Genomic DNA, 27,244 nt, shown 5'->3' with positions numbered 1-27,244 from the left:
GGCCTTCCCAAACCCCCTTTTCTGATGTGTTTTCTTTAGTGCTCGTTATCTGACTTCACTATACGTATCACTTGTTTATTTTGTTTATTGTCTCCTAACAACGAGAAGGGCCCCTGAACAGGAAGGATTATTTAACTTCATCGCTGTTTTCAGTGCCTAGACTAGACCTGGCACAAGGCGGCTTCATATTTCCTGTGGAAGGAAACACATTTCAGGCTCATTTCCTCAGGCCTTTCTGCAGCCTGGCCCAGGTCCCACCTGGATGCCCCAGCGTGTGCAAGCCATAGACATAAGGAAGGGCCATCGAGGCAGAAGGACCCTATGGACCAAGTGTGTGAGTTATTTGTAAAGAAAAGAAGCATGATGGGCGCCTGGGTGGCTCAGTGGGTTAAGACTCTGCCTTCGGCTCAGGTCATGATCTCAGGGTCCTGGGATTGAGCCCCGCATCGGGCTCTCAGCTTGGCAGGGAGCCTGCTTCCTCCTCTTTCTCTCTCTGCCTGCCCCTCTGCCTACTTGTGATCTCTCTCTGTCAAATAAATAAATAAAATCTTTAAAAAAAAAAAAAAAAAAGAAAAAGAAGCATGAGACCTGGAAACAGAGACACCCAAGTTCAAAGCCTAGCTTTGCTGCTCCCTACACTCAGGGGGTCCAGACAAAGCACTTCACCCTTGAAAGTCTGACAGTGTATGTCTGGGGGTCCCCAGACAAAATACAGGATAGCCAGTTAACTGCGATTTCAGATGGCCAGGTCACTCGGCCTCTGGAGCCAGAGTTTAAATAACATGCCAAAGGCCCGTGGGCGGGGTTGGGACCATGCAGAAAGGATGGAGGCAGTTAGCCGCTGCACACCTCTAGGCACAGTGCCAGCCTGGTACCTAGGTCAGCCCGTTTCAAGCCCCCAGCTCCCTAATGCGAGGTCTACAGGCTGCATCCACTCCAGACCCTAACGTGGGAACTGGTCTTTGTTTGTTCACTCAGTAAACATTCACTGAACACCCACCATGTGCCCAGGCCCGGGGCTAGACCATGGGAATGGAGTGGAGATGAAGACATAGCCTTCCCTGCTCTTGGCACATCGTAGAAATGTGACATGAAAGTCACAGATTATACTTGAGAGGAAGAGGAGGGGATCCGATGGACAGATGGCTTAAATCAAAATAGATTTGTTTGTAGCCCCTGTCCTCTGGGTCTGTGTGGACTGAGGCATCGCGCCAGCCCATCGGACCCCATGCTGGGTTCCTCCATCTTCTACCTGTGCCCTTACTGTCAGGGCTCCAGTCCATTCCCAGGCTGAGTATCTGCTCAGAAGCTTGCTGCAGACGTGCTGCCAAGGGCTTACGTTTTTGGAGCTCCAGGATGGTATAGAGGATGATGATGCCGTCCAGGGCCTCCCGGCCGATCTCCTCATCAGGATCCCCGATGCGAAGGATGAGTCTCCCCAGCAGAAGTCCCAGTGCCGGGAACCCCGAGGACATCTGTTTGTATCATAACTTCAAGGACTGAGTCTTATAGGTTCAATAGCACTATACAGTGATTAGTGAAGAGAGCCGGATGGTCTGGCCCTGATAGGAGAGCCCTCTGAAGATGACAAGGGCCACCTGGGAACCCTGGGATAGAGGCACCGGATCCCTTAGAGCCAAGAAGTTTCTTCCTAAGAGTGTCCTCCCCTCCCAGGGGCCACTCACAAAGAAAGGCAGGGTCAGAAGCGTGTGGTTCAACACAGAGACATTGCTGTTCACAGCCCGTGCTCGCTCATGGGCCTTCCCAGAGTTCATCCAGGGCCCCAGGGGCTGTGAGGACAAGGACAAGACTCAGAGATGCAGGCTGGACACCAGCCTTCTGCTGCCTGGGTGGGGAGGTTAGCCTTCACCAGTCAGCAGTCAGCAGGAAGCTTCCAGGAGGGCATAAATGCAACTGTCCATAGCCCCCATCCTCCTCCAGGAGCATAGGGAGGCACGGGGTCCAGAAGTTGAGGCTAGGACTGGAAAACCAGAGGGAGGAGGAGGGACAATAGGGAGAGAGATGGTAGGTGGAGAGTCATGAGGATAGAAGAGAGGGAGGGATGAGAAGAGAAAAGGAACGCTAAGCAGGCGGCTAGAGCAAGAGCAGGAAGCTCTTGAGGGAGAGAGTGAAGGGGCAGGAGTTTGGAATAGGGCCTGTTAAGAGGGACCGGGGAGCAGAACACAGGCACAAGGTGACATCCAGAAGTCCAACCACTCCTGGGCATAGCCTCCCCAGGCTCTGGAGCCCGTTCTCCTTTCCCCTCTGCCCTTGTACTGCTCCCTGCCCCCACACCTCCAAGATGCTCTTCAGCCCGGCAGGAGTGGGATCCTCCACAAAGAGGGCATTGAGCAGTGTCTGCAGAGCTTCCAGGGTCTGACGGTAAAGTGTCTGTGGACAGAAGGAGGACCAAGTCACTAGGAGGCTCCTGGAGCAAACCCAGCCTGCAACCCCTGCTATGGGTCAGGGGAGGAGGGGCATCCAGTCCCATGAGAGCTGTTTTCTGGCCCCATCTCAGACACTAACTTGAGGTGTAGTACTGGACAAATTACTACTCCCGCCATGGGTTACAGTTTCCTTATCAACAAATCAGTGGGGTGCCTGGGTGGCAGAGTCAGTGGCCTGAGTCAAAACCTGTTGACCTGTTATCAGGTTCTGTGCTCCTCCGCATGGAGTCTGCTTGGGATTCTCTCCCTTCCTTTGCCCCTCCCAGGCTCCTTCTCTCTCTCTCTCTCTCAAATAAATAAATAAAATTTTAAAAAATAACAAATTGGTGATTATTATCCCTGCACTCATGCCTTAAAGGAGGAGGAAGAGGAGCCCCAGCATTGACTGAGAATCTATCATGGGCCAGGTCAGTGTGGAGATTCACACAACCATATCCATGTGCCCTCAAAGTGTTTTTCTCATTTTGCAAATGAGCATGCACTTATCCAAGCTGACGCGGTTTCCAGTGGTGAGGAACAAAGGAGAGGCTGGGTGGGCCAGAAAAACAGGAGGGTCGGCCTTTTACTATTGTTCCGGGTGTTTTTACTTGATACTCCTAGACCGAAGTAGACTTTCTAAGTTGCCCCTGCCGGGAGTCATGTCTCCCCTGCCCCGGTTCCCCTTCCCTCAGCCACACCCCAGTCCCAGAATTGTCTTAGGAAGGTGCAGGCGTTACTCATACACAAGGCTACAGAGTGGGTTTGGGCCACTCTGGGAAGACCCTCTGCCCCCTGCATCCTTTCCTTCTGCCAGCTCATCATGTCTGTTTGTCTCCCAGGGTGTCCTCGCCCAGACTTCCCCAGTCTGTGCACACCAGGGTTACACCACAGCCACCAAGCCAGGCCCTGCTTGTCCTGCTACCACCTCCTTCCCGCCCATCCACGGACCCATTACTGTGCGGCACTGACCTCTGGTGTCTAGGCCTGGTACTGCAAGAGGGCTTCCTGCTCTCTTGCCAGGCAGCAAGGATTCCCCCACCTTGTCTCGGTGCACCACCTACCTCCCAGGACCCAGAGTCCTCATGCTGCCAGTGTGGTCTGACTCCTACTGCTCTCTAGACTCGCTTCCCAGCCCTCCTGCCTCAACCTCTGGCTCCAGCCACATTGCCTTTGCAGTCACCCTGTTCTCACAGTCTTCAGGCCACTGCACAGGCTGTTCCCTCTGCCTGGCATGCCCTTCCTTCTGCCCACCCCTCCACCCCAGCTAAGCAGCTCTTCTGTAACCTCTCAGCTGCAGCACCATGACCCTTGACCCCCACCTAGGCCAGGATACCCATCCTAAGTTTGCTTGCAACATTTACCATGAATAAATGTGCATTTATTTGTATGGTTCTTTGACAGTGTCCCTCTCCCCGCCCCCCTCCCTCTACTATATCCCCCAGCCCCTGGTAGTTTGGAGTGGGCACTGTTTATATTTGCTGAATGAAAGGATGAACGAATGTGCCTCCCTCTGGGCTGAAACTCCTCTCCCTAAACCTCTCCCCTGGACCCTACATCCTACACTAAGGGTCACCTCTACCCACTTCTGGGACCACCCTTCCCAGGCTGGAAGACACTCACAGGAGCCCCTTGACGTTCTACCCTCATCCCAGCTAGGCACCACCCCAGCTCAGCCAGTCCTCAGCCCTCCTCCTCCCACTCCCAGCCACCTCCTCTGGCCGCACCAACACAGGCTCACATCCCTCTCTTAGGGCAGAACCCACAAGTGGACAGAGCATCCCAGACGAGCAATTCCTTATTCTGAAGATTCACTCATTCACCGAATATTTATCAAGAGCCTGCTCAGGCCAGGAGAGGCAAGGTCATGCAGCTTGAGTAGGGGTGTGAAGATTCACATCTACCTTCTGCAATGCTCTTTCTCTCCCCGCTAGGAGGTCAGAAATGCACCTTTGTCTAAGGACCTGGACAGCCCTGAGGACTCACCTGTATGGCCTCAGCCTTGGCCTCGTCTTTCTCTTGCATGGCCTGCACGGAGGGGAGGGAGAACACACTCTTCACGCACGTGCTCACCAGCTCTGCTCTTTCTTGCCAGCCCAGGATAGGCTGGGAGTGACTGAAAGCAAGGGGGATGGGGAGGCAGTGAGGGAGGGGCCCTGTGGCCGGAAGCAGGAAGCTAAGGATGAGGGGCAGGGAGGAGGGCACCTAGCAGGAGGCTGGGGCATGGCCTGAGCAAGATGAGGTGGGGAGGAGGGAAGTGGGTGTGCAGGATGGGGCCTGAGGAGAGGAAAAGGCCCAGGAGTGGGTGGGGCACTGAGGACAGGCCCCAGGGGAGAGAGGTGGAGCCCAGGGAAAAAGGGAGAGGGCTGGAGGTCTGGGAGGGGGCTGTGGACACCTCAGCTGGGTCAGGGTCTCCATGGCCTGCCAGCGGACAGTACTTGAGAGGGAATCCAGTGGCTCCTCCTGGATCTGCCTCTGGACAGGGGACCACAGAGGGGTCAATGAGGGAGCAAGTCCACTGCAGACCACCAGGACCGAGGCCGCTGTTCCACACAGGGCGCGGGGCTGTGCCAGCCCCTCAGCCTGGACAGAACTCCCCACCTCCACACCATGCAGGGCCTCCTCTGGGGAGAGCTGGCTCATGGCTCAAACCGGGTCCTGGGCTCAGTTCAAGGCCACCAAATACACACCACACCTTAACCAGCCACACCCCACACACCGGGCCCAGCAAGAACTGCTTCAGCAGCCCCGTGGTAAGGAGGTATATTTAAACCATGGGCTGGCCCAAAGCAAAAAAAGCCACCATGAATGGCTCTGGAAGAGGGTCCACTTGAATTCCTTTAAAATTGTCCTAAGGGCGCCTGGGAATGGCTTAATCAGTTAAGCGGCTGCCTTCAGCTCAGGTCATGATCTCAGGGTGCTGGGATCAAGTCCCCTGTGGGGCTCTCTGCTTGGTGCTGAGTCTGCTTGCCTCTCTCTCTGCCCCTCCCTCAGCTGGTGCGTGCACTCTCTCTCAAATAAATAAATAAAATCTTTAAAAACAAAATAAAGGGCACCTGGGCGGCTCATTGGGTTTGACCTCTGCCTTTGGCTCAGGCCCTGATCCCAGGGTCCTGGGATTGAGCCCCAACATTGGGCTCCTTGCTCAAGGGGGAGCCTACTTCTCCCTCTGCCTCTGCCTGCTGCTCCATCCACCCACCCCACCCTGCCCCCCCCCCCCGCCCCACTCATGCTCTCTCTCTCTCTCAAATAAAATCAAATCTTAAAAATAAATAAAAGGGTGCCTGGGTGGCTGAGTGAGTTGGGCCTCTGCCTTCAGCTCAGGTCATGATCTCAGGGTCCTGGGATAGAGCCCCAAGTCAGTCTCTCTGCTCAGCGGGGAGCCTGCTTCCCTACCCCCACCCCCCACCCCCCGCTGCCTGACTCTATGCCTACTTGTAATATCTCTCTGTCAAGTAAATAAAGAAATAATAAAATAAAAACGTCCAAATAATTACTTCTCACTTTTGATCTCCCATCTACATACAATAGGGGCTCAATTAATGTTGGTTGAATGAAGTTATCAAAGGCAAGGATTTGCTCTCTTTAAAGGACACAAAGCTAAATATAATTTTGGGGACTTCAGCGGCCCAAACCATTCCAGTGGATAACTGGGAAGTGAATGTATTTTGCCAAATAATAAGGAAACTCTTGGAAGTTTCCACACCAGGAGGAGTGTCTGGGACAAGAATGTGTTAAACAGTCACAACTGTTCACAGGGACTTGTGCTCTACAGTGATCTAACCACTGGGTTACATCCTTCCAAGAAGAGAGCCCCCACACAGGCATTATTACCACAGGTACTGAGGAGATGAGAAGAGCCAGGCTCACAGAAGGAAAAGGGGTTGAGCTCCCTCAGCGGGGTGGAGGGCAGTTAGAGGTGGACCGCGGCTCACATCCAAGTGTCCTGCACCCATCTCTGTCCTCCTCCCACCTCAAGCCTTGTCTCGTCCGTTGGGCAGACCAAGACTCCCACCTCCTCCCCACCCAATGCCACAGGCCCACCCAGGGTTCCCACACCATCATCTTCTTCATCACGGTCTTCTTCTCGCCTTCCCCTTCCTGGCGTTTCTGGAGGGCGATGACATTCTCCACCTGGGAGGCAGCAGAGGGCAAAACCACAGGGTGAGAGTCACAAGGACCCCGCCCTCAGGGCTGGCCCGCACATCCCCACCATACAGGGCCAGCTCGTCCCCAGCCTCCAGCCCCCAGCATGCGCTCCAGAGAAATGAGAAACCAAGGTGACACTTGAGGTGGGGTACAGATTCAGGAAGGCTGTGGTGGCAGTGGGGGAGGGGTTGGATAATCCCTGAAGGGCAGCATTTGGAGGAGGACCAGATTTCAGGCCCTGCAAAGCACTCCCCCTCTCTGGTCTCCCTCTCTTGGGGGAGAGGAGGCAGGAGCTGAGGGGACAGAAGAGGTGCTGTCACCTCCTGCCGAAATCCCACCATGAGTGATACCTTTCAAGGGCTTGCTAGTACCCACTCTTAAGGACACATCCTAGTCAGGTCAAGGTGTTTCACCAGCTGAGAGAGGGAATACCTTTACTAATGTCCAATTAATCTATGTGTGCTCATCATCTTAAGGCAGAAGAACAAAACTCATGAAATAGATAAACTAACTTCATCCAGGGAAGAAAGCAAAAGCAAGTGAACCCGACGGGCAGTGTGGTGGGTGCGAGAGGCCACACATTCTTGGCCATCGCAATCAAGAGGACAGAGAGCCCTAGAATCAGGGCTCATCTTAGGGCTTGCTTAGATCAACAGAAGGCCATGAAGTGATGACGTGCCAATTCCTGGCCTAGCCCTTCAGGGAACTGGCCGCCTTTTCCTTCTGGAACCCAGCCACCATGCCACAAGGAAGCAAGGCTAGATATAGGACGATGATGCCATGTGAAAGGTGACATTCCAGCCCCTGCTCCCAGGTAACCTCAGGCTATAGCACAGAGAGCAGAAGAGCCACCTCACTGAGCCCAGAGGGTTTCAGAATTGTCACACAATCCAGCAAGTTCATTTAGCTGAAGAAAACAAAAGCACTCATTCTAAAAGATGTGGGTTCTATGGTTGACTGTGGCATTATTCACACCAGTCAAGATACTGAAGGAACCTGAGTGTCCACTGATAGATGAGTGGATAGAGAAGGTGTGTGAGATCTGTACACACACACACACACACACACACACACTGGAATGTAACTCGGCCATAAAAAAGAATGAGACCTTGCCACTTGCAACCACATGGATAGGCCTAGAGGATATAATGCTAAGTGAAATCAGTCAGACAGAGAAAGACAAATACCACACGACTTCACTTGCATGTGGGACAGGAAAAACAAAACAAATGAACATACAAAACAGATTCATAGATACAGAAAACGTTCGTGGTTGCCAGAGAGAACGGGAGGTGGGGCGGGGCTGGGCAAAACAGGAGAGGGGGATTAAAAGGTACAAACATCCCATTATAAAACAATTAGGACACAGGGATGCAATGTACAGCATAAGGAATACAGCTGATAATATTTTAACAGCTTTGTATGGTGACAGATGGTAGCGAGATTGATCCTGGTGATCTCTCGGTCCTCTATTTAAATGCTGAATCACTATGTGGTACACCTGAAACGAACATAATACTGTACTCACTTATAATATTGTACATGCTTCAGTTAAAAATAAATAAAAATTAAAATTTTTCAAAATTTTCAGGATCAGGAGAAATGGGGCCCCTCAGTCCTTATTCCCCCAGCAGAGTGAACTTTTAGACCACTAAGTTTTGGGGTGGTTTGCTAAATTACAACTGACAACTTAAACTGCCAAAGTGATGATAGAGGGATAGCTAATAGATTGAATGGTCATGGGAGACCTCTCAGAAGAGCCAATGTTTGGGTTGAGTCCTGAATGACAAGAGAGAGGTAACCATTAAAAAAAAGGGGGGGGGAGGTAACCATGTAAAGAACTAGAGGAAATTCTGCCTATTTCCCCAATCTAGAATGTTACTTCACTGTTATATCTCTAGTACCTGAAACAATGCCTTGCACATAGTAGGGACTCAACAAAATGTGTTGACTACCTCTAGTAATAAACTCTATTTATTGCAGGCACTGTGCTCAGTGTTGTGCGTACATTAACACAGGCCTCCACTTCAACTTTATTATGCCCATTTTGTAGCTGTGGAGAAACTTACTGGCAGAAAAGACAAATGCAAAGGCCCTGGGGCAGGAATGAGTATGCCATGTGTGAGAAACCGAGAAAGGCCAGTGTGGCAAGAACAAGATAGACAACCAAGGGAAAGCCATGGGATGAGGATGGATATTCCTAAAATGCCAGACCTCTTATATTAGTCCTGGCGCCCTGTCCCCATGCCCCACCCCGGGGCACTCCAGGGACTGGAGTTTGCCTCTGAAGCAGCCTGAGGGCAGTGCCTCCCTCCCGCTTGGCCTGGCCTGGGTGGATCCCACCGCTGGGCTCCATCCACCCGCCAGTCTCCCTGACTATGGGTGTGTTCACACTCACATCCACCAGTCTGTCCAGTCTGCCCCCACTGGCCTTCACCAAGTCCTGTGGGTGCTAGCTTTCTCTGGCCTCCTGACCCAAAACCTGGGCTGGGGCTGTGTCCTGAAAAGGGTCAATCCTAACCTTTCTTCCCCTTTTAGAGACCCTCTCACAATGGATTCAGTTGCTTAAAAAACCTTTGTTGAGCACCTATAATGTTCCAGACACCATTCTAGATGCTGGGAATAGAGTTGAGAGTAAGACAGACCTGATTCAGGGGGTTCCTGGGTGGCTCAGTTGGTTAAGCGTCTGCCTTTGGCTCGGGTCAGGATCTCGGGGTCCTGAGATCGAGGCCACCTCAGGCTCCCTACTCAGAGGGGTCTGCTTCTCCCTCTCCTTCTGTCTGCTCCTCCCACCCCACTCGTGTGTGTTCCCCTCTCTCTAAAAAAAATCCTTGATTTATGGAGGATACATTGCAGTGTGAGAGGCTAACAAAAACCAAGGTGAACTAGTAAAGCACAGTGTATACCAGATGGTAACGAATCCCATGGAGAAAAGAAGAGCCGGGCAGAGAAACAGGAACCACTGGGGCTGCAGAGTGGAGGAGGAGGAGGCGGAAGGGGTACCCCAGGGAAGTCCACTGGGGCTTGGACAGGAAGCCTACCAGAGCCATCTTGTTGTCATCATCTCTCTTCCCTGGCACCTTCAGCAGGCATGAGGTCACTTCATCGAAGATTCCTGAATGTCACAGTTTCAATGAGGAGACAAGAGGGAAGGTAAAGATCTGGTGCCACAGCCCTGTCTCCCCTCCCCCACTGGCCCCCTCCAATCCTTATGCCCTTAGCTGCCAGACAGAGCTACCTTCCTCAAAAGCCTTCATCAGTGGCACCATAAAGCCACTATTCTTGTTAGCACCCTCAAGTCTCTGCCTGATCTGGGACCCCTGCCCACCTCCCCAGCCTGTGTCCTGCTGCTCTCCTCTCTCTCGCCATGCTCTGGCCTCAGCCCTTCTTCTGGGCCAGGACAATCTTCTCCCTCAGGCCTTTGCACAGATGGTCTCCTCTACCTGGGCGCATCCACTACCACACCCCATTGCACAGCTAGGGCTCCCCTCCTTCAAATTTCTGCCTGTCTGCCACTGCCCGGCAAGGCCTCCCTGACCTTCAGGGTGAAAGAGCTGTTACCACAACATATAATTAAACTCTGATTAATTATATCTGTTTTGTCAGCCCTGGATTTCCTCATCTTTCTTTCTGGTGAAAGAGGCCCTTCTTCTCTGTGGGCTACCCTTTCCCTGGATCTAGGGAAGCTGAATTATGCAAGCACATACATCACCCCTTCTTCAGGTAGGGCTGGGCCTGGAACCCAAGCTTGACCAATAAAAGCATCCCATGCCCCCCGCCACACTGAACAGGACTGATAGACCCCCTATTAAAGAGACTGAGGGGAACCCAAAAGAAAATAGGTCTCTTTCCTTCTGAGGGCCTATGAGTGCCTAGAACTTGTTTCAGGGCCATCTCGGCCACCAGGGCTTCAGGAGGAAGGAGCCAATAGGGAGAAGCAGAGACACCAATAGCTTGCTTCAAGATCTCATCTCCTAGGTTCCCTTTTCCACTAAAAGGTACAAACCTCCTCAGAGAAATGGCTGAGTCTGAGATTTGGGCAAGAACGTGCAGAATGAGCCCGAAAAGTCTGGTAGCAGAAAACAAGAGAGCTCCAAGAATGATGGGGACATGTCATTGGGACGTGAAAGCTCGCTTAAAGGGGATCCCACTGGCCAAAATGGGAATGATTTGAGGATCACGATAAATAGCAGTAGCGACAGATTATAATTCGTTGAATGACCTAAGGAATCATGAGTCTGTACTAATAAGAACAAGTACACAAATAGCTGAAAGTTTGATGGGAAATGGGATGCTTACAGAGTCTCCACGTACCTCTCCACACAACATCTATTACAAACAGAGGGTAGTGCCACTAGCATCTACTGGGGACAGTCCGGGTATCCATCTTACAAAGCACAGACCAGCCGCTCCATACCTACATCCATGCCGCAAAGAATTATCTGACACAAAACATCAGGAGCACCAACGTTGAGAAAGCCTAGCCCCAGGAGATAGGGTATTGAATGGGAAAGGTCACAGGGGACGCTTCTGGGCTGCTGGGGAAGATCTTTGTCTGGTTCTCTGCAGTGGTTACCAGCTTGCATACATATGTAAATGCTCATGGAGCTGTATTTGAGATTCTTAGTACACTTTACATTCTACTGATACAGGCAGGGTCTATTTCCTGAAAACATTTTGTCTTTACAAATGCAAATGGACAAGCCTTGCCTGGGTGGCTCAGCTGGTTGGGCGTTGACTCTTGTTTTCTCTTCACCTCCCATAATGACCTCAGGGTTGTGGGATGACCTCCTACTCAGGCTCCACACTTAGGGGCGGAGTCTGCTTGTCCCTCTCGATCTGCTCCTTCCCGGGCTTACTCTCTCTCTCAAATAAATAAAATCTTTAAAAAATTCAAATGGGCAGAAAGTTCCTATTAAAAAGCAAAGATTGGGGGCGCCTGGGTGGCTCAGTGGGTTAAGCCTCTGCCTTCGGCTAAGGTCATGGTCTCAGAGTCCTGGGATCGAGCCCTGCATCGGGCTCTCTGCTCAGCAGGGAGCCTGCTTCCTCCTCTCTCTCTGTCAGTCTCTCTGCCTACTTGTGAACTCTGTCTGTCAAATAAATAAATAAATACATCTTTAAAAAAAATAAATAAATAAAAATAAAAAGCAAAGATTGGGGGCACCTGGCTGCAATCAGAAGAGCAGGTGACTCTTGATCTCAGGGTCAAATCAAGCCCCACATGGAGTGTAGAGATTACTTAACTACATAAAACTATTTTTTTAAGAGATTTTATTTACTTATTTGACAGAGAGAGAGAGAGTGAGAGAGAAAGCAGGAGTGGGGGGAGGGTCAGAAAGAGAAACAGACTCCCTGCAGAGCAGGAATCCTGACGTGGGACTCGAGCCTGGGACTCTGAGATCATGGCCTGAGGGAGAGGCAGATGCTTAACTGACTGAGCCACCCAGGCACCCAGTAAATAAAGATTAAAAAAAGGAAGAAAAAAAGAAAAGCAAAGATTGACCCTAAATAGCCAAAATAATGTTTTTTAAAGGCTTTTATTTCTTTGTCAAAGATCACCAGTAGGCAGAGAGCCCTATGTGGGGCTCAATCCCAGGACCCTGAGACCATGACCTAAGCCAAAGGCAGAGGCCTAACCCACTGAGCCACCCAGGCGCTCCTAGCCAAAATAATCTTGAAAAAACAAATAAACAAAGGGGAGTCACATCATACTTTCTGATTTCAAAACTTAACTGCAAAGCTATAGTAATCAAGACAGTGTGGTCTTGGCATAAGGGCAGACATATAGACCAATGGAATAAAATAGAAAGCCCAAAAATGAATTTAGTCAATTGATTTTTGACAAGGGTGCCACGATCTTTCAGTGGGGAAAGGATGGCCTTTTCAACAAATGGTTCTGGGAAGACTGGATTTCCACATGTAAAAGGATGAAGTTGGATCCCCACCTCACACTATATATGAAAACTGCCTCAAAGACAAAGATTAAAGGCTAAAACTGTAAAACCTTTCAAAGCAAGCATAGGAGGAAACCTTCACAACACTGAATATGACAATAATTTCATGAATACAACACCAAAAGACAGACAATAAAGCAAAAAATAAACCAGACTTCATCAAAAGTGCACATTTGTGTGCATCAAACAACACTACCAGGGTACCTGGGTGGCTCAGTCAGTTAAGCATCAGACTCTTGATTTCAGCTTGGGTCATGATTACAGGGTTGTGAGCGGCTCAAGACACAGGGCAGGGTCTGCTTATCCCTCTCCCTCCTCTTCTGCCCCCCCTATCCTGCTCATGGACACATGCATGCACTCACTCTCAAATAAATAAATAAATAAATCTTAAAAAAAAAAAAAAAGAACACCATCCAAGAGAAGGAAAAGACAACTCACAGAAGAGGAGAGAATATTTGCAAATCTATATCTGATAAAAACTAGTAGCCAGAATATATAAAGAACTTCTAAAACTCAACAAGAAACAACCAACCAAATTTGAAAAGGGGCAAAAGACTTAAACACCCATTTCTCCAAAGATATACAATAGCAGTCAATAAGCATAGGAAAAGATACTCAACATCAGTCATCATTAGGGAAATGCAAATCAAAGCCTCAATTTGATACCACTTTACAACCTTTAGAATGTCTATTATAAAAGTATTTTCAAAAAAAGGAAAATAACAAGTGCTGACAAGGAGAGATTAATAGTGTAGAAACTGGAACCCTTGAACATTGCTAGTGGAAATGCAAAATAGTACAGCTGCTCTGAGAAGTGGCTTAGCAATTCCTCAAAAAGCTAAAGATAGAATGACCAGATGATCCAGCAAATCCACTGGATTTGGTGTATATCTAAAGGACTTGAAAAGAAGGATTCAAACAGGTACTTGCACACTGATGTTTATAATTGCAGCATTAGTCCCAATAGCCAAAAAGTGGAAAGAACCCAAGCGTCCATCTAAGGGGAAATGGACAAATAAAATGTGGTACAGATCTTGGAATTTTATTCAACCATAAAAAGAAAGTAGTGTACATGGTACAGCATAGATGAATGTAGGGCAAGTGAAATAAACCAGACACAAAAGGTCAAATAATATAAGATTTCACTTCCATGATCTCTCTAGAGTAGGCAAATTCAGAGAAAGAAAGAATATTAGAGTTTAGCAGAGCCTGGAGAGAGAGGGCTGGGGGTTGTTGCTTTATGATATGAGCTTCCATGCTGGGGTTGTAAGTTCAAGCTCTATGTGGGGTGGAGAGATTGCTTAAAAATAAAACCCTTAAAATTTTTTTTTGTTTTTAAATAAAATGTTTATGGAAAAATGAGGGTCAACTAATAGCCTCCAAGGCAAAGTGCGGATGCTATTGTCCTCAGAAGAATTCTGAGAAGAACTTCAAAGAGGAATTCTCATCCTACCAGATACCTATTATACCTTTGTAAATATAGATTTACAAAGCCACGGTATATTTTTAAAAATCACAATATGGTATTGATGCATGAACAAACAAAAATATGTGGAGATATAAATAACTGGGAAAAGATCTTTACAACATCATAAGTCATTAAGGGATTAATTTACAGAACTCCTGTGTATCCCAGCTGAGTGAGGGGCAGGCTCTGGATAGGACTTAAGGCTTCACTTAAGTGAGGACACCAGACACTCAACAGAGGTGAGCTGAGCCTAGAGCCTGCCTGCTCTGTTGGTCAAACTTGAACCTGAGAAGCCAGGTCTGAAATTTAACTGGAAAGAAAGAGGCATACATTTTGAAAGAAATGCGTAGTTAGTTATGTGCCTCATATTTTGGACATAATAATGCATTATGATATGGAGATATTTCAGTTAGGGAAATTGAAGCTCGGAGAGATTAAGTAGCTTGTCCCAAGTCACACAGCAAGCAGAGGCTGAGCGCTGGATTTCTTGTGTTTAATTAATACATTTCATGCTGTCCACTGCAGGTGTTCCTTCCCCCACTGTATGCTGTTCCTTTCCCACTATATGCTGTTCCTTCCTCTTCCCACTCCTCTTCTCTAGCCTCCTTGCCCCCATGAGTCTGAATACAAAATTCTTCCCAGGTAGTGCCCTCTCTGGGGCTGTCACCCCTGCTGTACTCACCCTCTGGGATGCTTTGGAAGGCTTTGGTGTCTTCGTCTGTATTGGTACAGGTGGTGAACCCCAGCGGGAACTGACCTGTCTCAGTGCTGACCATCTCGCCCCAGCTCCCCAGATTCTCATCCAAGGGTATGGTGTGGATGCTGTTGCCCTCAGAGTAATCCTGCTGGCTGCTCAGTGTCAGGGTGGAGGTGTCACTGAAGATGAGGCTGGAGCCCAGGCTGACAGTCTCATTGGAGCCCAGGAGCAGGGTCATGCACGAGGGTGGAGAAAGGGTGGGGTTGGGTCCATGGGTGCTGGAGTGCAGGCTGATACCGTCATTGGGGCCAGGAATCAGGGTCAAGCATGAGGCCTGAGTGATGGTCATGTTCAAGTCAGACCTGGGATTGCCTTTGGAAGCCATGCTGATGGTTCCCTTGGAGCTCGTGTTCCAGGCTGCTCCAAAGGTTCCCTTTACCACAGACCCGGAGATCTTCTGTGACACCACAGTGATGGTCTCGTTGACATCTGGGATCAGGGTCCCACTGGAACCTCGAGCTGCATGCAGGTCTGACTTGGAGGTGTTTCTTGAGCCCGCACCAAGTATCTGTTTGGTGTCTGGGTCCAGAGGAGAGTCTGAGGCTGGAATAAGGAGTGCTTTCGAGCCTGGCCTGGAGACACAGTGGCCCACAACCAGGGCTTCTCTTGAATAGGGCCTTATAAATGGGTCTGCTTCAGGCCTGGAAGGGTTGGAGTTACTCTGACCCAAATCAAAAATCTGGCTTGAGTGGGAGTTAAAGGCCTCCTTAGAATTGGGCCCTGTGTGGCTCCCTGAGCTCAGACCCTGGGTCTCAGTAGAGCTGGGGCTCAGAACGAGGTTTGAGGCTAGACTTATGGCCTTCTGGGAGTTAGGCCTGGAGACATGTTTTGAACTCAGGCCCAGGACTTCACCCGAATGGGAAGTGGTGATCTGGAGGGAGGCGGGACCCACAGCCCAGCTGTCAACAGGCCTGGGGGTGTTACCAGTCACCAGGCCAGGGGACTCCTCTGACACAGGACTCAGACTTGGATTAAGTTTTGGAACAAGGGCTGAGCCAGGATTTGGAGGTGGGCTCGTAACAGGAACGAGGCCCATGTCTGAGTGAGACCCAGAGATGGTACCAGAGCCTACATCTGTGACCTCAGTGATGCTGAGACTAGGTGTCATCTCTGGGCTTTCACGGAGGACAGCACTAGCCCCTGGGCTCAGGGCCATGCCCAGTCTGGCAGTTTTTCAATGCCGCTGCTCCCTTCTCTCCAACAGCCAACTGTTGAGCCCCCTGCAATGCTCCTGGGAGGGAAAAAGGCAAATTCAGCGTGCTTCACGTTCTAAGTCATGCTTAAAACCTTTCCACGGCTCCCCACTATCCTTAGGATGAAAGCCCTTGCAGGACTTCCCAGGTCTGTCATGACCACACCCAGCCCACCTTTCCAGATCCATCTACACAGCCTCACCCCTTGAGCTCTGGGTCCCAGCCAGATCCTCATTCCCCCCCACCTTGTTTCTCTGACCACACCCTGCCTCCTCTCAGCATTCTGCCCACCATGCAATTCTCTTGGCTTGAAACCTCCTCGTGCTGTCCTTTGCCAAGCCCACTCCTCCCAACAAAATATTCATCCTACTTTATTCCAGTGCCCCATTTCATGATCTAGCCTCTGACAGAGGTAGCAAGAACCATGCTCATCTTAGGTCCCTGGGACATCCCCAGCCTCTAGCACCCAGTGGGAAGTCCATAAATACTAGACCAAGGTAGAAAAGGGCAGGGAGGAGCTCCTTTAGGGGTTAGCTAACTTCCAGCCTAAATTTCTAGAATTACTCTGCAGACAGCTGTGGCACTAGATTTTCAAAGCATCCCCTGGCAGAGCTACCCACTGGCCTTGACAGTTTGCTTATTCTGGGGGAGGCAGGTTACCTGGAGGGGGGGCAGGCCACAAGACCAGAGCCGCCTCACACCAGCAATCCAGCTGCGGGGTGAACTCCCCAACCCTCCCCGCACCCTACCCCACTCCCACACTTGGGCTCCACTCCCCGTTGGAACCATTGGGACAGCTCACCTGCATGCATGGTGTTCTTAAGCAGGACTGGGCCCCTGGGAGGAGACAGAAGAAGACCGAGACAGCTCAAGTGTGTTTTCTCAGTGATTGCTGAGCAAAGTCTACAGGCCAGGCATGCACATCTGCTAAGCAAATCTGCCCTACACACACACACACACACACACAGAGTCCTCAAGTTAGATATTAATGTCCCATTATATACTTAAGGAAGTAGAGGTCAAGGAAAGGAATGTCACCCACCCTACCAGCACTCAGGGAAGCCAAGACCCTCTCTTTATGCCTCATACACACCTAACTCCTCCCCAGCTTTTCCCACTGTCTTCAGGACGGTGTCCCTAACTCTCAGCAGGACCTAAAGCAGCCTTCTGTGTCTGGCCTTATTGCCCCTTTCACTTCTCTTACACCTTCATACTCCCTTCCCCACTCCATGCCACCACCACTCAACGCTTTTGTGTTTCTCCAAAGAGCCAGGCTCCCGGGTTCAGTCTGGGTCTTCCAGGATTTGGGCACACCCTTCTCCAGACCCCTTCCCTGGCTAGCACCTATGGCTTCTCCCTTCAAATTTCGACTTAAGAGCCTTCCAGGACCCCCGGAAAGGTGAGGCCCACTGTAAGTTCCCAGGGTATCTTGTCCACTTCTCCCTTGTTGGCGCATAATAATATCTAGTCTCTCCACTAGATAACAAGGTCTCCAAGAGTCTAGCACAGCACCTGGCACACAGGAACTGTTCGGTAAGTAAGCTGCTTGCTTCCTCTTTTTATGTCTTCTTCATTCACTCATTTATTCATTCGCTAGCTCATTTCATCACTCATTCATTTATTATTCATTCACACACTAACTCATTCACTAACTCATTTACTCATTCTGTAAATTTTGCTCTGCATCTTTATAGCTTGGCTTTGGAAAGACCATAGATTTGGAGTCATATGGCTCTGGATTCCGTCCCAGTTCAACTTCTTACTAGTCTGAGTGAGCCTGGGCAGGAGACTTTCCCCATCTGGCCCTCATCCTGCTCATCTCTAACACAGGAAGAATCAAGCCTGCCACCCATGGTGGTGGAGGTTTCAGTGCCCAACACAAAACACACGGGCTACCGAAGGTCCTCTCTAAATGAAAGCTACCTTTCCGTTACTCTTTGCCGGGCACTGCGGGCAGAGAGGCGTAAGGTGCTCAGAGCCCAGTGAGAGCTGCCTTCATTCCAAGCAAGCAGATCATGAATAGTTTCACATCCTGCCTCAGCCCCAGATCTGATTGGACCCTGAAGCTAATGGAATTAAAAAATTCAGGACTCCTGGCCTACACACCCCCTTTCCAAGAGCACTATACTTAATTTGTGTTTACAGTTTTGCCTTCTTTGACTTAAAGAAGAGCTAAAAAAAAAAATCTTCCATTTCCAAAAAACCCTGGCTCTTCCCTTCATCACCCCTCCCACCTGTGGATAAGCGTGTGTGTGTGCACGTGCATACACACACGCACACACCATAGTTATCAAAGAGAGGCGTTCAACCTGGAAAAATATGCACCAGGTGCAGCCTCTGAGGCCATGTGTTGGATTTTCGAAGGCCTCCATGGTTTGGGCTGTGGAAGAGAACAATCCCCATCCCTCTTAACACTCCATCCCTCTAACAGAGCAGGTGTGTAGTACAGGCTCCCTGGGCAGAAAGCTACAGCTCTCAACCCTAGCTGACCCTCCCTCTTGCGTGAGAAATGAACAGATCTCCCCCACTTTTCCCCTCTTCTTTCCCTCATCCTCTTCTTTCATCTTGCAACAGACAGGCAAGGCTTCAGGGCCACCTGACTGGGGCAGCCCAAGTCTTACCCTCCACCAAAGGGACACTGTGCATCGGGAAGAGTGGTGGTTGTTGCCGGGCTTGGGTGGGACACTGCAGAGCCAAAGGAGCTCGGTACTGACTCGGCAGCCACAAGCTACCTACGGGCCTTTGCTTCCCAAGCCCAGGGAGGGCAGAGGAAAGGTATAAAGCAACTAGCTGATCCTATCTAAGACTGAGAATCACTGATGGATTCCCATCCTCTCTCCTCCGTGAACTCTTCCAGGCCTTGAAAAAGGGTTCCTGGAGCTCTCCGGGGGTGTAACTATCAGTGGATCTTCTAGCTCCACATGGAGAACACACTTATCAGCTATATGGGCCTGGAACGTGTTAAGTACTTGTAAGTATGCACCCACACATCTGTGTGTGCACACACGCATCTGACATCATGGCACCTGATGCCTAGAGAATCCAAAACAGAACTTGCCATCTTTCCCCTATATCAGACCTTCCTATTCTCTTCCATTTCTAGAAACTGGCAATGATATCATCCTTGTCTACTCTCTTTCTCACCAGCTGCATCCAATTTTGGCCAAGTTCAGCCAACTCTGGTTCAAGAAAAGCTCCCAAATATCTCCCCCTGTCTCTATCACCCTTTCCAAACCCTAGAGCAGATCCCATTGCCTAAGACCCCTGTATGTAAGGACTGCTCCCAACACACCATTTTCCAAATTGAGCAGCACATATCCTCCTTTAAAATTGCATTCAGCGATGTGGTGCTTACATAAGGCTAGACATACAGATGAATGGAATAGAACTGAGAGTCCAGAAATAAACGTATGCATCCATGGTCAATTAATTTTTGACAAGGATGACAATTCCATTCATTGGAGGTAGAATAGTCTCTTCAACAAACGGTGGTAGGACTACCATGTTTCAATAGGCAGAAAAATGATATTAGACCCCTACCTCACACTATATATAAAAATTAACTCGAAAAGGAATGAAGATGTAAGTGTCAAAGCTAAAATTATAAAACTCTTAGAAGAAAACATGTGAGTAAATCTTCACAACCTTACATCTGGTTTCTTGGATGTGACACCAAAAGCACAAGCAACAAAAGAAAAAAAGTAAAATAGGCATCATCAAAATTAAAACACTTGTGCATCAAAAGACACCATCAAGAGGTGAAAAGACAGCCTGCAGAATGAGAGAAAATATTTATAAGTCATATATTTGATGAGCCCAGTATCCAGAATATAAAAAGAACCTTTTTTTTTTTTTAAAGAGGCTCCATGCCCAGGATGGAGCCCAGCATAGGTCTTGAAATCACAACCCTGAGATCAAGATCTGAGCTGAGATCAAGAGTCGGCCACTTAACCAACTGAGCCACCCAGACACCCCCAGAATATATAAAGAACTCTTAAAACTCAACATCCAAAAGGCAAGCAATCCATTTTTAAAAATAGGTAAATGAGACTTGAATTCAACACTTTTCCAAAGAAGATATACAAATATTTAACAAGCACACAAAAATATGCTCAACATCATTAGTCCTTCGGAAGATGCAAATCAAATCCATGATGGGATATTACTTTATACCCACTATAATTTTTTTTAAGATATTATTTATTTATTTGACAGAGATCACAAGTAGGCAGAGTCAGGCAGAGAGAGGAGGAAGCAGGCTCCCCACTGAGCTGAGAGCCCAATGTGGGACTCGATCCAAGGACCCCGGGATCATGACCCGAGCCGAAGGCAGAGGCCCCAACCCACTGAGCCACCCAGGCGCCCCCCACTATAATTTTTAAAGTGGAAAAGAACAAGGGGCACCTGCTAGCTCAGTCAGCAGAGCATATGGCTCTTGATCTCAGGGTCATGAGTTTGAGCCCCACATTGGGCATGGAGATTACTTTTAAAATAAAAAGTTTTTAAAAAGTTTAAAATTTTTAAAAAGCTTAAAAGTTAAAAAATTTTAATTTAAAATTTAATTTTTAAAAATTAAAAATTAAGTTTAAAATTTTAAAAAAAGAAAATAACAAGTGTTGACAAGGATACAGATAATTGACAGCCTCAAATAGTGCTGATAGGAAGGTAAAATAGTATAGCCTCTGTAAAAACCAGGCTGGTGCTACCTCAAGAAGTTAGGATCCAGCAATTCCACCACTAGCTATGCACTCAAAAGAATTAGAAATGGATGCTCCAACAAAAACTTGTACCAAAATGTCCACAGTAGCACATTCCCAAGAGCCAGAGTGGGGAAACAACCCACATGTCCATGAGCTGGCAAATGGATAAACAAAATGCTTATCCATGCAATGGAATATTATTCAGCCATAAAAAAGAATATACTCGCTAAGGACAAACTGAAAATACCATGTGAAGTGAAAGAAGTCAGACACAAAGGCCACATACTGTATGATTCCATTTGTGTGAAATATCTAGAATAATCAAATCTAGAGAGACTAAAAGCAGATTCAGGCAGACAGAAAGAGGTTGCCAGGGACCAAGGAAAGAGAATGGGAAATGACTGTTTGCTGGGTACAGGCTTACTTTTTGGAGTGACAAAAATGTTTGGGAACTAGATAGTGACGGTGGTTGCACACACCATGAAGGTACTAAATGTCACTAATGGTGAATTTTATGTTACGTACATTATGCCACAATTTTTTTAATGCATGTACCAAGTAACAGGGTATAGACTCACTTTTCCCTGCTCCTCCTTTCCAAATACAACTAAATATCCTGGAAATGATTCAACCGACAACCATAAAAGGACTCTGAAAGCTAGGAAGAAGGCAGTGGACTAGCTAGGAATCTCAGGACTGGACAGATGACACTGGGTGCATTCCTTGGGGTTTTCTTTTCATCTCCTATATATCCCAGACTGGGCACCAGAAAGGCCCACAGACACAGATCTGCCAAGAGTATGTGTGTGCATACACACATACAAAGGGGGAAAAAAAGCCTGTTCCCTGGCCAAAGGACCAGGGTAGGGGAAGCCGAACAAGAGACAGGCCCCCAGTGGGGAGCTCTAATCCCCAGTCTATATCTGGGGCAGCAGCAGACCAATCTACCTGCAGGAGCAGTGTCAGCAGAGCCCTGCCTCTTGGGGCTCTCCACCCAATGGCAAGGAATTTACCAGGTCCCACAGCTCCTGGCCTCCCAGTGACAACAGGTGGCCAAGGGAAGCACCGTCTTACCCCTGCAGGTGGTACCACTGGGAATGAACAAGAACCCCATCAGGGCCAGAAGAACAAGGCATACTAAGCCTCTTAAAACAACCATTGGAACAATAGTCCATAAAGGCAGGCCAGGACCTACATTCTAAACCTTAACAGGTTGATTGCCAGCTAAAATAGATTTAAGTAAGATCAAAAGTCTCTTAACATAATGTCCAAGATATCAAGGACATAATAAAAAATTACCCACCATACCAAAAACCAGGAAAAAATCTCATCTCGAGAAAAAATACCTAATGCCAACATTGAGATGAATCAGATGCTGGAGTCTGCAAGAACTATTTAAAAGCTGTCATTATAAAAATGCTTCACCAGGCAACTATCAATCCTCCTGAAACAAATGAAAGACTAGAAAATTTTAGCAAAGAAATAGAAGTTATGAAAAATACAATAACTGAAATTAAAATAGAAGTTATTTTAAGGACACAACTGAAAAAATTTTAAATTACTAGGCGAGCTCAATAATAGGGTAGAGGGGGCAGAGGACAGAATAAGTGAAATTGAAGACAGCAATGAAATTTACTTAATCTGAGCAAGAGAGAGAATGGACTAAAAAATAGGAAAAGAGCCTCAGGGACCTGTGGTGCAAAACAAAATATCTAACACTCTTAGGGTTCCAGAGGAAGAGAGAGTACTGAAAACATTCAAAGAAGTCATAGCAGAGGGGCACCTGGGTGGCTCAGTCAGTTAAGCACCTGCCTTTGGCTCAGGCCATGATCCTAGGGTCCCAGGATCAAGCCCCCATTGGGATCCCTGGTCAGTAGGGAGTCTGCTTCTCTAATTCTCTGCCTTTCTATCCCTCTGCTTATGCTCTCTCTCTCAAATAAATAAAATCTTTTTTTAAAAAAGTAATAGCTGAAAATGTCCCAAATTTAGTGAAAGACATAAACATACAGATCTAGGGAGCTGAGAAAACCACAAACAGGTTAAACCCAAAGAAGTCCATGCCAAATGCATCAGGATTAAACTCCCCAAAACTAAAAACGATGAAAAAAATCTTCAAAGCAACCAGAGAGTATTACATATCAGAGAACACCAATTGGAATGAGAGGATTTCTCATCTGAAACCAGGGAGGCCAGAGAGAGGTTGCACACATGCTTCCAGTGCTGAAACAAAAAAAAGCTGTCAACCATGAATTCTCGATCAGGCAAAACTATCCCTCAGGAATGAAGGGGAAATAAAGATATTCTAGGACAAAAGAAAAATGCATGCCAACCCAACCATGCCATTCCCCTGTAGAACCCGTCTGTGACTCCTCATGGGTTTTTAGATGATGGGGTGTAGGTAAACCTCATATTTTTTATAAGACAGATTTCTGGGCCTCCACTTGGCACCTCTGAAGGGGCTGAGGAATCCGACTTTTATCAAGCTCTCCCCACTTCCACTCTTCCCCGAAGTGACTGGTACATTGCTGGTGGGTAGGCTGCTGGTGGAGATATCCCTGTCTACAGTGTGATTACTGTGTTTCTTTTGCCAGGATCCTCAGCCCACAGGCCTGCCCTCCCCTCCTGCTCCCTCCATTCCCTTCCCCAACCCCGTATTTGAATCCCTCTCAACTTCTCCCAGTGCCTCAAATGTGCTGGCCTCCTTCTTGACTTGGGGCCTTTGTAAAACGCTTTTTTCTTCCTGTAAACTTCCCCAAGATTAGCCATCTAAACCTCCATCACATCCTTTGTGATGCCAGTTTAGGAGTCCCTCCAGGAAGTCTTCCTGAGACCCTCAAATGTAGGTGGGATCACTCTATTCTGGAGGATCACTCTGTTTATTTGTATGTCTCCACTCTAAAAAAAATGAACTTGTCTATGTCTGGCCATCTTTTTACCCTGTTTTCCCAGCACATGGCACAGTGCCTAACACACAGGGGAGGTTCAGAAACATACATGGAGTAAGGGAATGGATGGATGGATGGATGGATGGATGGATGGATAGATGGTTGGATGGATGGGTGGGTGGATGGATGGGTAGATAGGTAGATGGGTGGTTGGATGGGTGGATGGATGGGTGGGTGGATGGATGGGTGGATAGGTGGATGGGGGAGGGATGGGTGAGTGGGGGATGGATGGGGGAGGGATGGATGGGGGGTGGCTATCTGACAACTCTTTAAGATAGGTATCATTATCCTCACTTACTGGCATGTTAATTCAGACTATTCAGGAATCTAAAGTAATGTTTGCAAAGCCCCAGAAAATGGCAGTCAGAATTCAAATCCAGGTCCTCTCACCTGACAGCTTTTCCTACAACATCCCAGAGATTTCTGAGCCATGAATCACTCAGTAAAGCCACATCTCCCTGTTTCTCACTCCCCATTCCCGTTGCCACTTAGGCCCTACCCTAGCAGAAAAGGCCAACGAAAACAACACAACTCTCCTGATGCCCAGTTAAAATGCACCAGTCCAGGGCTTTGGGGTCAGCTGGACTGGAATTTGAAACCTACTCAGTCTCTCACCAGTGGTGTGAGTGTGGGCAGGTGGCCTCACCATGCTGAGCATCAGTCTTAATACTCAATCCGTAAGATTAGCATAGGGAATAAAATGGGTAATGTACATAGTGAGGATCACAACACCTGACCCCCAGTAGTTCCCCAGTAAATGCTCCTCCCCATCATCCCTCCCACCCCCCACCAGTAAGGATAGGGTGGAAGAACTTGAGATAAAGACCAAGTCTGGCTTCCAGGGTCTCTGCCTTCTTGCCCCCCTCCCCCACCAAGTCCAGTCTACAGCATTCCTTCCGGGGTCTTCTCACCTCCCCCAACTCCCACCCACCGTACTCTCAAAACAAGCCTAAATTTTCTCCACGGGCCTTGAGCTGCTGCTATAAAGTTCAATGTGTTACCTCCACCTGGGGCATCCACATGGTTACAAAAAATTCAGCTTTAAGCCAAAGGTATGAAGTTCTAACTGTGGAGTTACAGCCAGGGGGAGACTTTTACCCAGGAGGGGTGGGGTCAAGGTGGTAAATGCCTTGTGGAGGCTGTTGAGGCTGCCTCCACCCCTGGGACTTTCCCAGAGCCACCCCTCAGCTTACCTAGTCTCCCCCTAGCCCAGGCTGGTGTTATGGTCTTTGTGAGGTCACCATAGCTCAGGAGTTCCCAGCCAATGAGGTTCCTCCTTTTGCCTATACAGTAGCTAGAAGCTGGGAGGTATCCTTTCAAAGAAGAACCCTTTACCACTACTGAGAAATGACCTTACTCAAACAAAGACCAGGTTCCGTGCCCAGCATTCAAGTGCCCCCATCAAAGCCCCTCACCATATGACCTTACGTATTTGTTTATCTTGGGGTGACTGATTCTGAGAAACATTGCAGGTTTGGGGTACAGCATACCTGATAGGGAGGCGTGGGTTGCAGTGCGAAGGGCTTTGGAATCAGGCAGTCCCTGTGGAGGAAACAGGAGACCCACAGAGGGAAAACCCTGGCCCAAGGTCATGACAGTCCCTTATCTCTTCCCTACTCCACCCTGCCTCCTCGCCCCAGGTACAGATACAGTGAGGAGCTGGGTGGGAATGAGGGCCGGGCCGGAAGACCCAGACCCTGAAACCTCGATTCCAGGAGAAGGCAATAAAGGCACTACTACTATGTTGAGTAAGATTACCAATGACTACACTGGCAAATGGCGCTGGGCACCATTTAAAAAGCTGTAGTGAAACTAACCACTAAGCTGTATTCCGGGTTACCCAGGTCGGTCTGGAAATCCTCCTCACCGCCCCCGCCCCAGGTCCCTGCCCCAGGCGTCTCAGTGCTCAACAGTGAATTCCCTCCTGCCAAGTCAGATCTCCTTTCTCTGCTCCCCCCACTCCCCCCGCCCCCGGTTCTGCCCTCTGTGCCCCTGCCCTGCCTGCTCCTGGCTCTGCCCCCCAACCCCTCCACCTTGCTGCCTCAGGGGCCTGGGCCACCTAGAGCTCCTACCACTTGCTTCTTCCACGTGGCCTACCAAGCAGTATGACCAAATTTTCTTTCTCCACAAAATTCTCCTGGGACAGGAACTCCTGTCTTGTCCCAGGAGCCCCTCCTCGTCCATCAGCTGCAGTGACAAGCCTCTTCCTAGAACCCCCTCTGACTCCTCCCTCCTCTCCCCTGACTTTATGCACAAAAGTCCTTCCAACTTTGTCCTGTCCCTCCAACCCCACACCCTCCACTCTGGCTCAGGTCCTCATCCCTGGAAGCCCAGATTTTGGCCAGTCTTCTAAATAGTGTCCACAGGGCCAGCTCTCCCCTGGGCTAGCCGCAGACGCAGCAAGGGAGCCTCCCTGACAACTCATTCCCACACCTTCCATGTCTCCCCCTGCCCACAGGGTACGTCCAAGCTTTTTGGTCTGGTGTCAAGGTCCCTCCATAGTCTGTTCCTGCCTGCCCGATTCTGCTCCCTTTGGAATTTGTTAATTCATACTGTAACATAATATGCATACAGGAAACTGGATGTATCATGCCAATTCTGGTGAATTCTCGCCGAGCGCACCACGTAACCAGCACCCAGACCTAGAAATGGGACATCACCCAGACCCCAGAGACCTATCACTATCCCCCACCAAGGGTATCCACTATCCCAACTTCTAATACCATCATTTAGATTTGCCCGTTTTTGTACTTCGTTAAGTGGAATTGTACAGCGACCCTCTTGTTTCTGGCTTCCTTGGTTGAATACTGTTTGTGAGATTTCATATATTTTTTCATGTGGTAGCTGCTCCTTCCAAATGCTGGCCCCCCTCTGATCTCTTTCTACTTTTTATCTCTTTCCAGAATCTTCAAGTAGTTGTTTTTCGGTTTTCTTTTTAAGTATTTTTTTTTTTAAGTTAAGTAAACTCTACGCCCAATTCGGGGCTTGAACTCACGACTCCAAGAGTCATGTGCTCCACCAAGTGAGCCAGCCAGGTGTCCCCAGGAAGCTGTTTTTTATATTCTGTCCAGAGTTTACCGCCGTTATCTTTGGGATGCTTGTTTGAAAGGAGCTGCTTTGCCATTACTAGAAGTAGAATCTCGCCTTTTAACTTTTTTCTTACTTTTCTTTTCCTTACTCGCCTTAGGATTTCTGAATTGGTCCGCCTTCTCGTACTCTGCTTTTCTCTCTTCTGCTTGGTGAAAGCTACATATTTCATGTCTATTACCCTAGCCCTGTGAACATACACACTTACTGGCAAAGTCTGAAATTAAGTAATAGCGTCATCCACCTCAGGAAAGCCAACCAATAAAAACCGAAAGGACCTTGCAAGAGTTGTAGTCAGCCACCTGCCAACTCTGATGCTATCACCCTTTATTTTAGCCCAGTTCTGCTTTCTAAACCCTGCCAATGAGACCCTATTGTTTTATGTGATCCATGTGGCTTAGGTTTAACCAATACCTTGGTTAATATCTGACATTTTTTTAAACTGAATCTCGGACCCTCCACCTGAAGAACGGCCTTCATTGGGACATCCAGGCAGCTCGGTCATTAGGTGTCTGACTCCTGATTGCGGCTCAGGTTGCGATCTTAGGGTTGTGCTGTCAAGCTCCAC

The 27,244-nt window shown here is 48.6% G+C and overlaps 1 protein-coding gene across 6 annotated transcripts in view; it reads right to left on the bottom strand.

Moving 5' to 3' along the window:
• Window positions 1-24,813, bottom strand: part of MROH7 (maestro heat like repeat family member 7) — a 50,363-nt gene extending 25,550 nt beyond the window's left edge. For 2 of the 6 annotated variants that reach the window (XM_059137476.1, XM_059137480.1), the window contains exons 1-10: window positions 24,591-24,771; window positions 16,747-16,781; window positions 14,677-15,982; window positions 9,614-9,687; window positions 6,468-6,557; window positions 4,819-4,898; window positions 4,410-4,539; window positions 2,296-2,391; window positions 1,686-1,790; window positions 1,340-1,475 (exon numbers count right to left, since the gene is read on the bottom strand). In XM_059137476.1, the coding sequence (XP_058993459.1) occupies window positions 1,340-1,475; window positions 1,686-1,790; window positions 2,296-2,391; window positions 4,410-4,539; window positions 4,819-4,898; window positions 6,468-6,557; window positions 9,614-9,687; window positions 14,677-15,907 (1,942 nt within the window). In that variant the 5' untranslated portion in view covers window positions 15,908-15,982; window positions 16,747-16,781; window positions 24,591-24,771. The other 4 variants (XM_059137478.1, XM_059137479.1, XM_059137477.1 and 1 more) reach the window with 4 other exon arrangements.
• Between the last annotated feature and the right edge of the window lie 2,431 nt (window positions 24,814-27,244).

This window comes from Mustela lutreola, chromosome 10 (genome assembly GCF_030435805.1).
Source record: "Mustela lutreola isolate mMusLut2 chromosome 10, mMusLut2.pri, whole genome shotgun sequence".
NCBI lineage: Eukaryota > Metazoa > Chordata > Mammalia > Carnivora > Mustelidae > Mustela > Mustela lutreola.
This window is presented reverse-complemented; position numbering and strand designations above follow the sequence as displayed.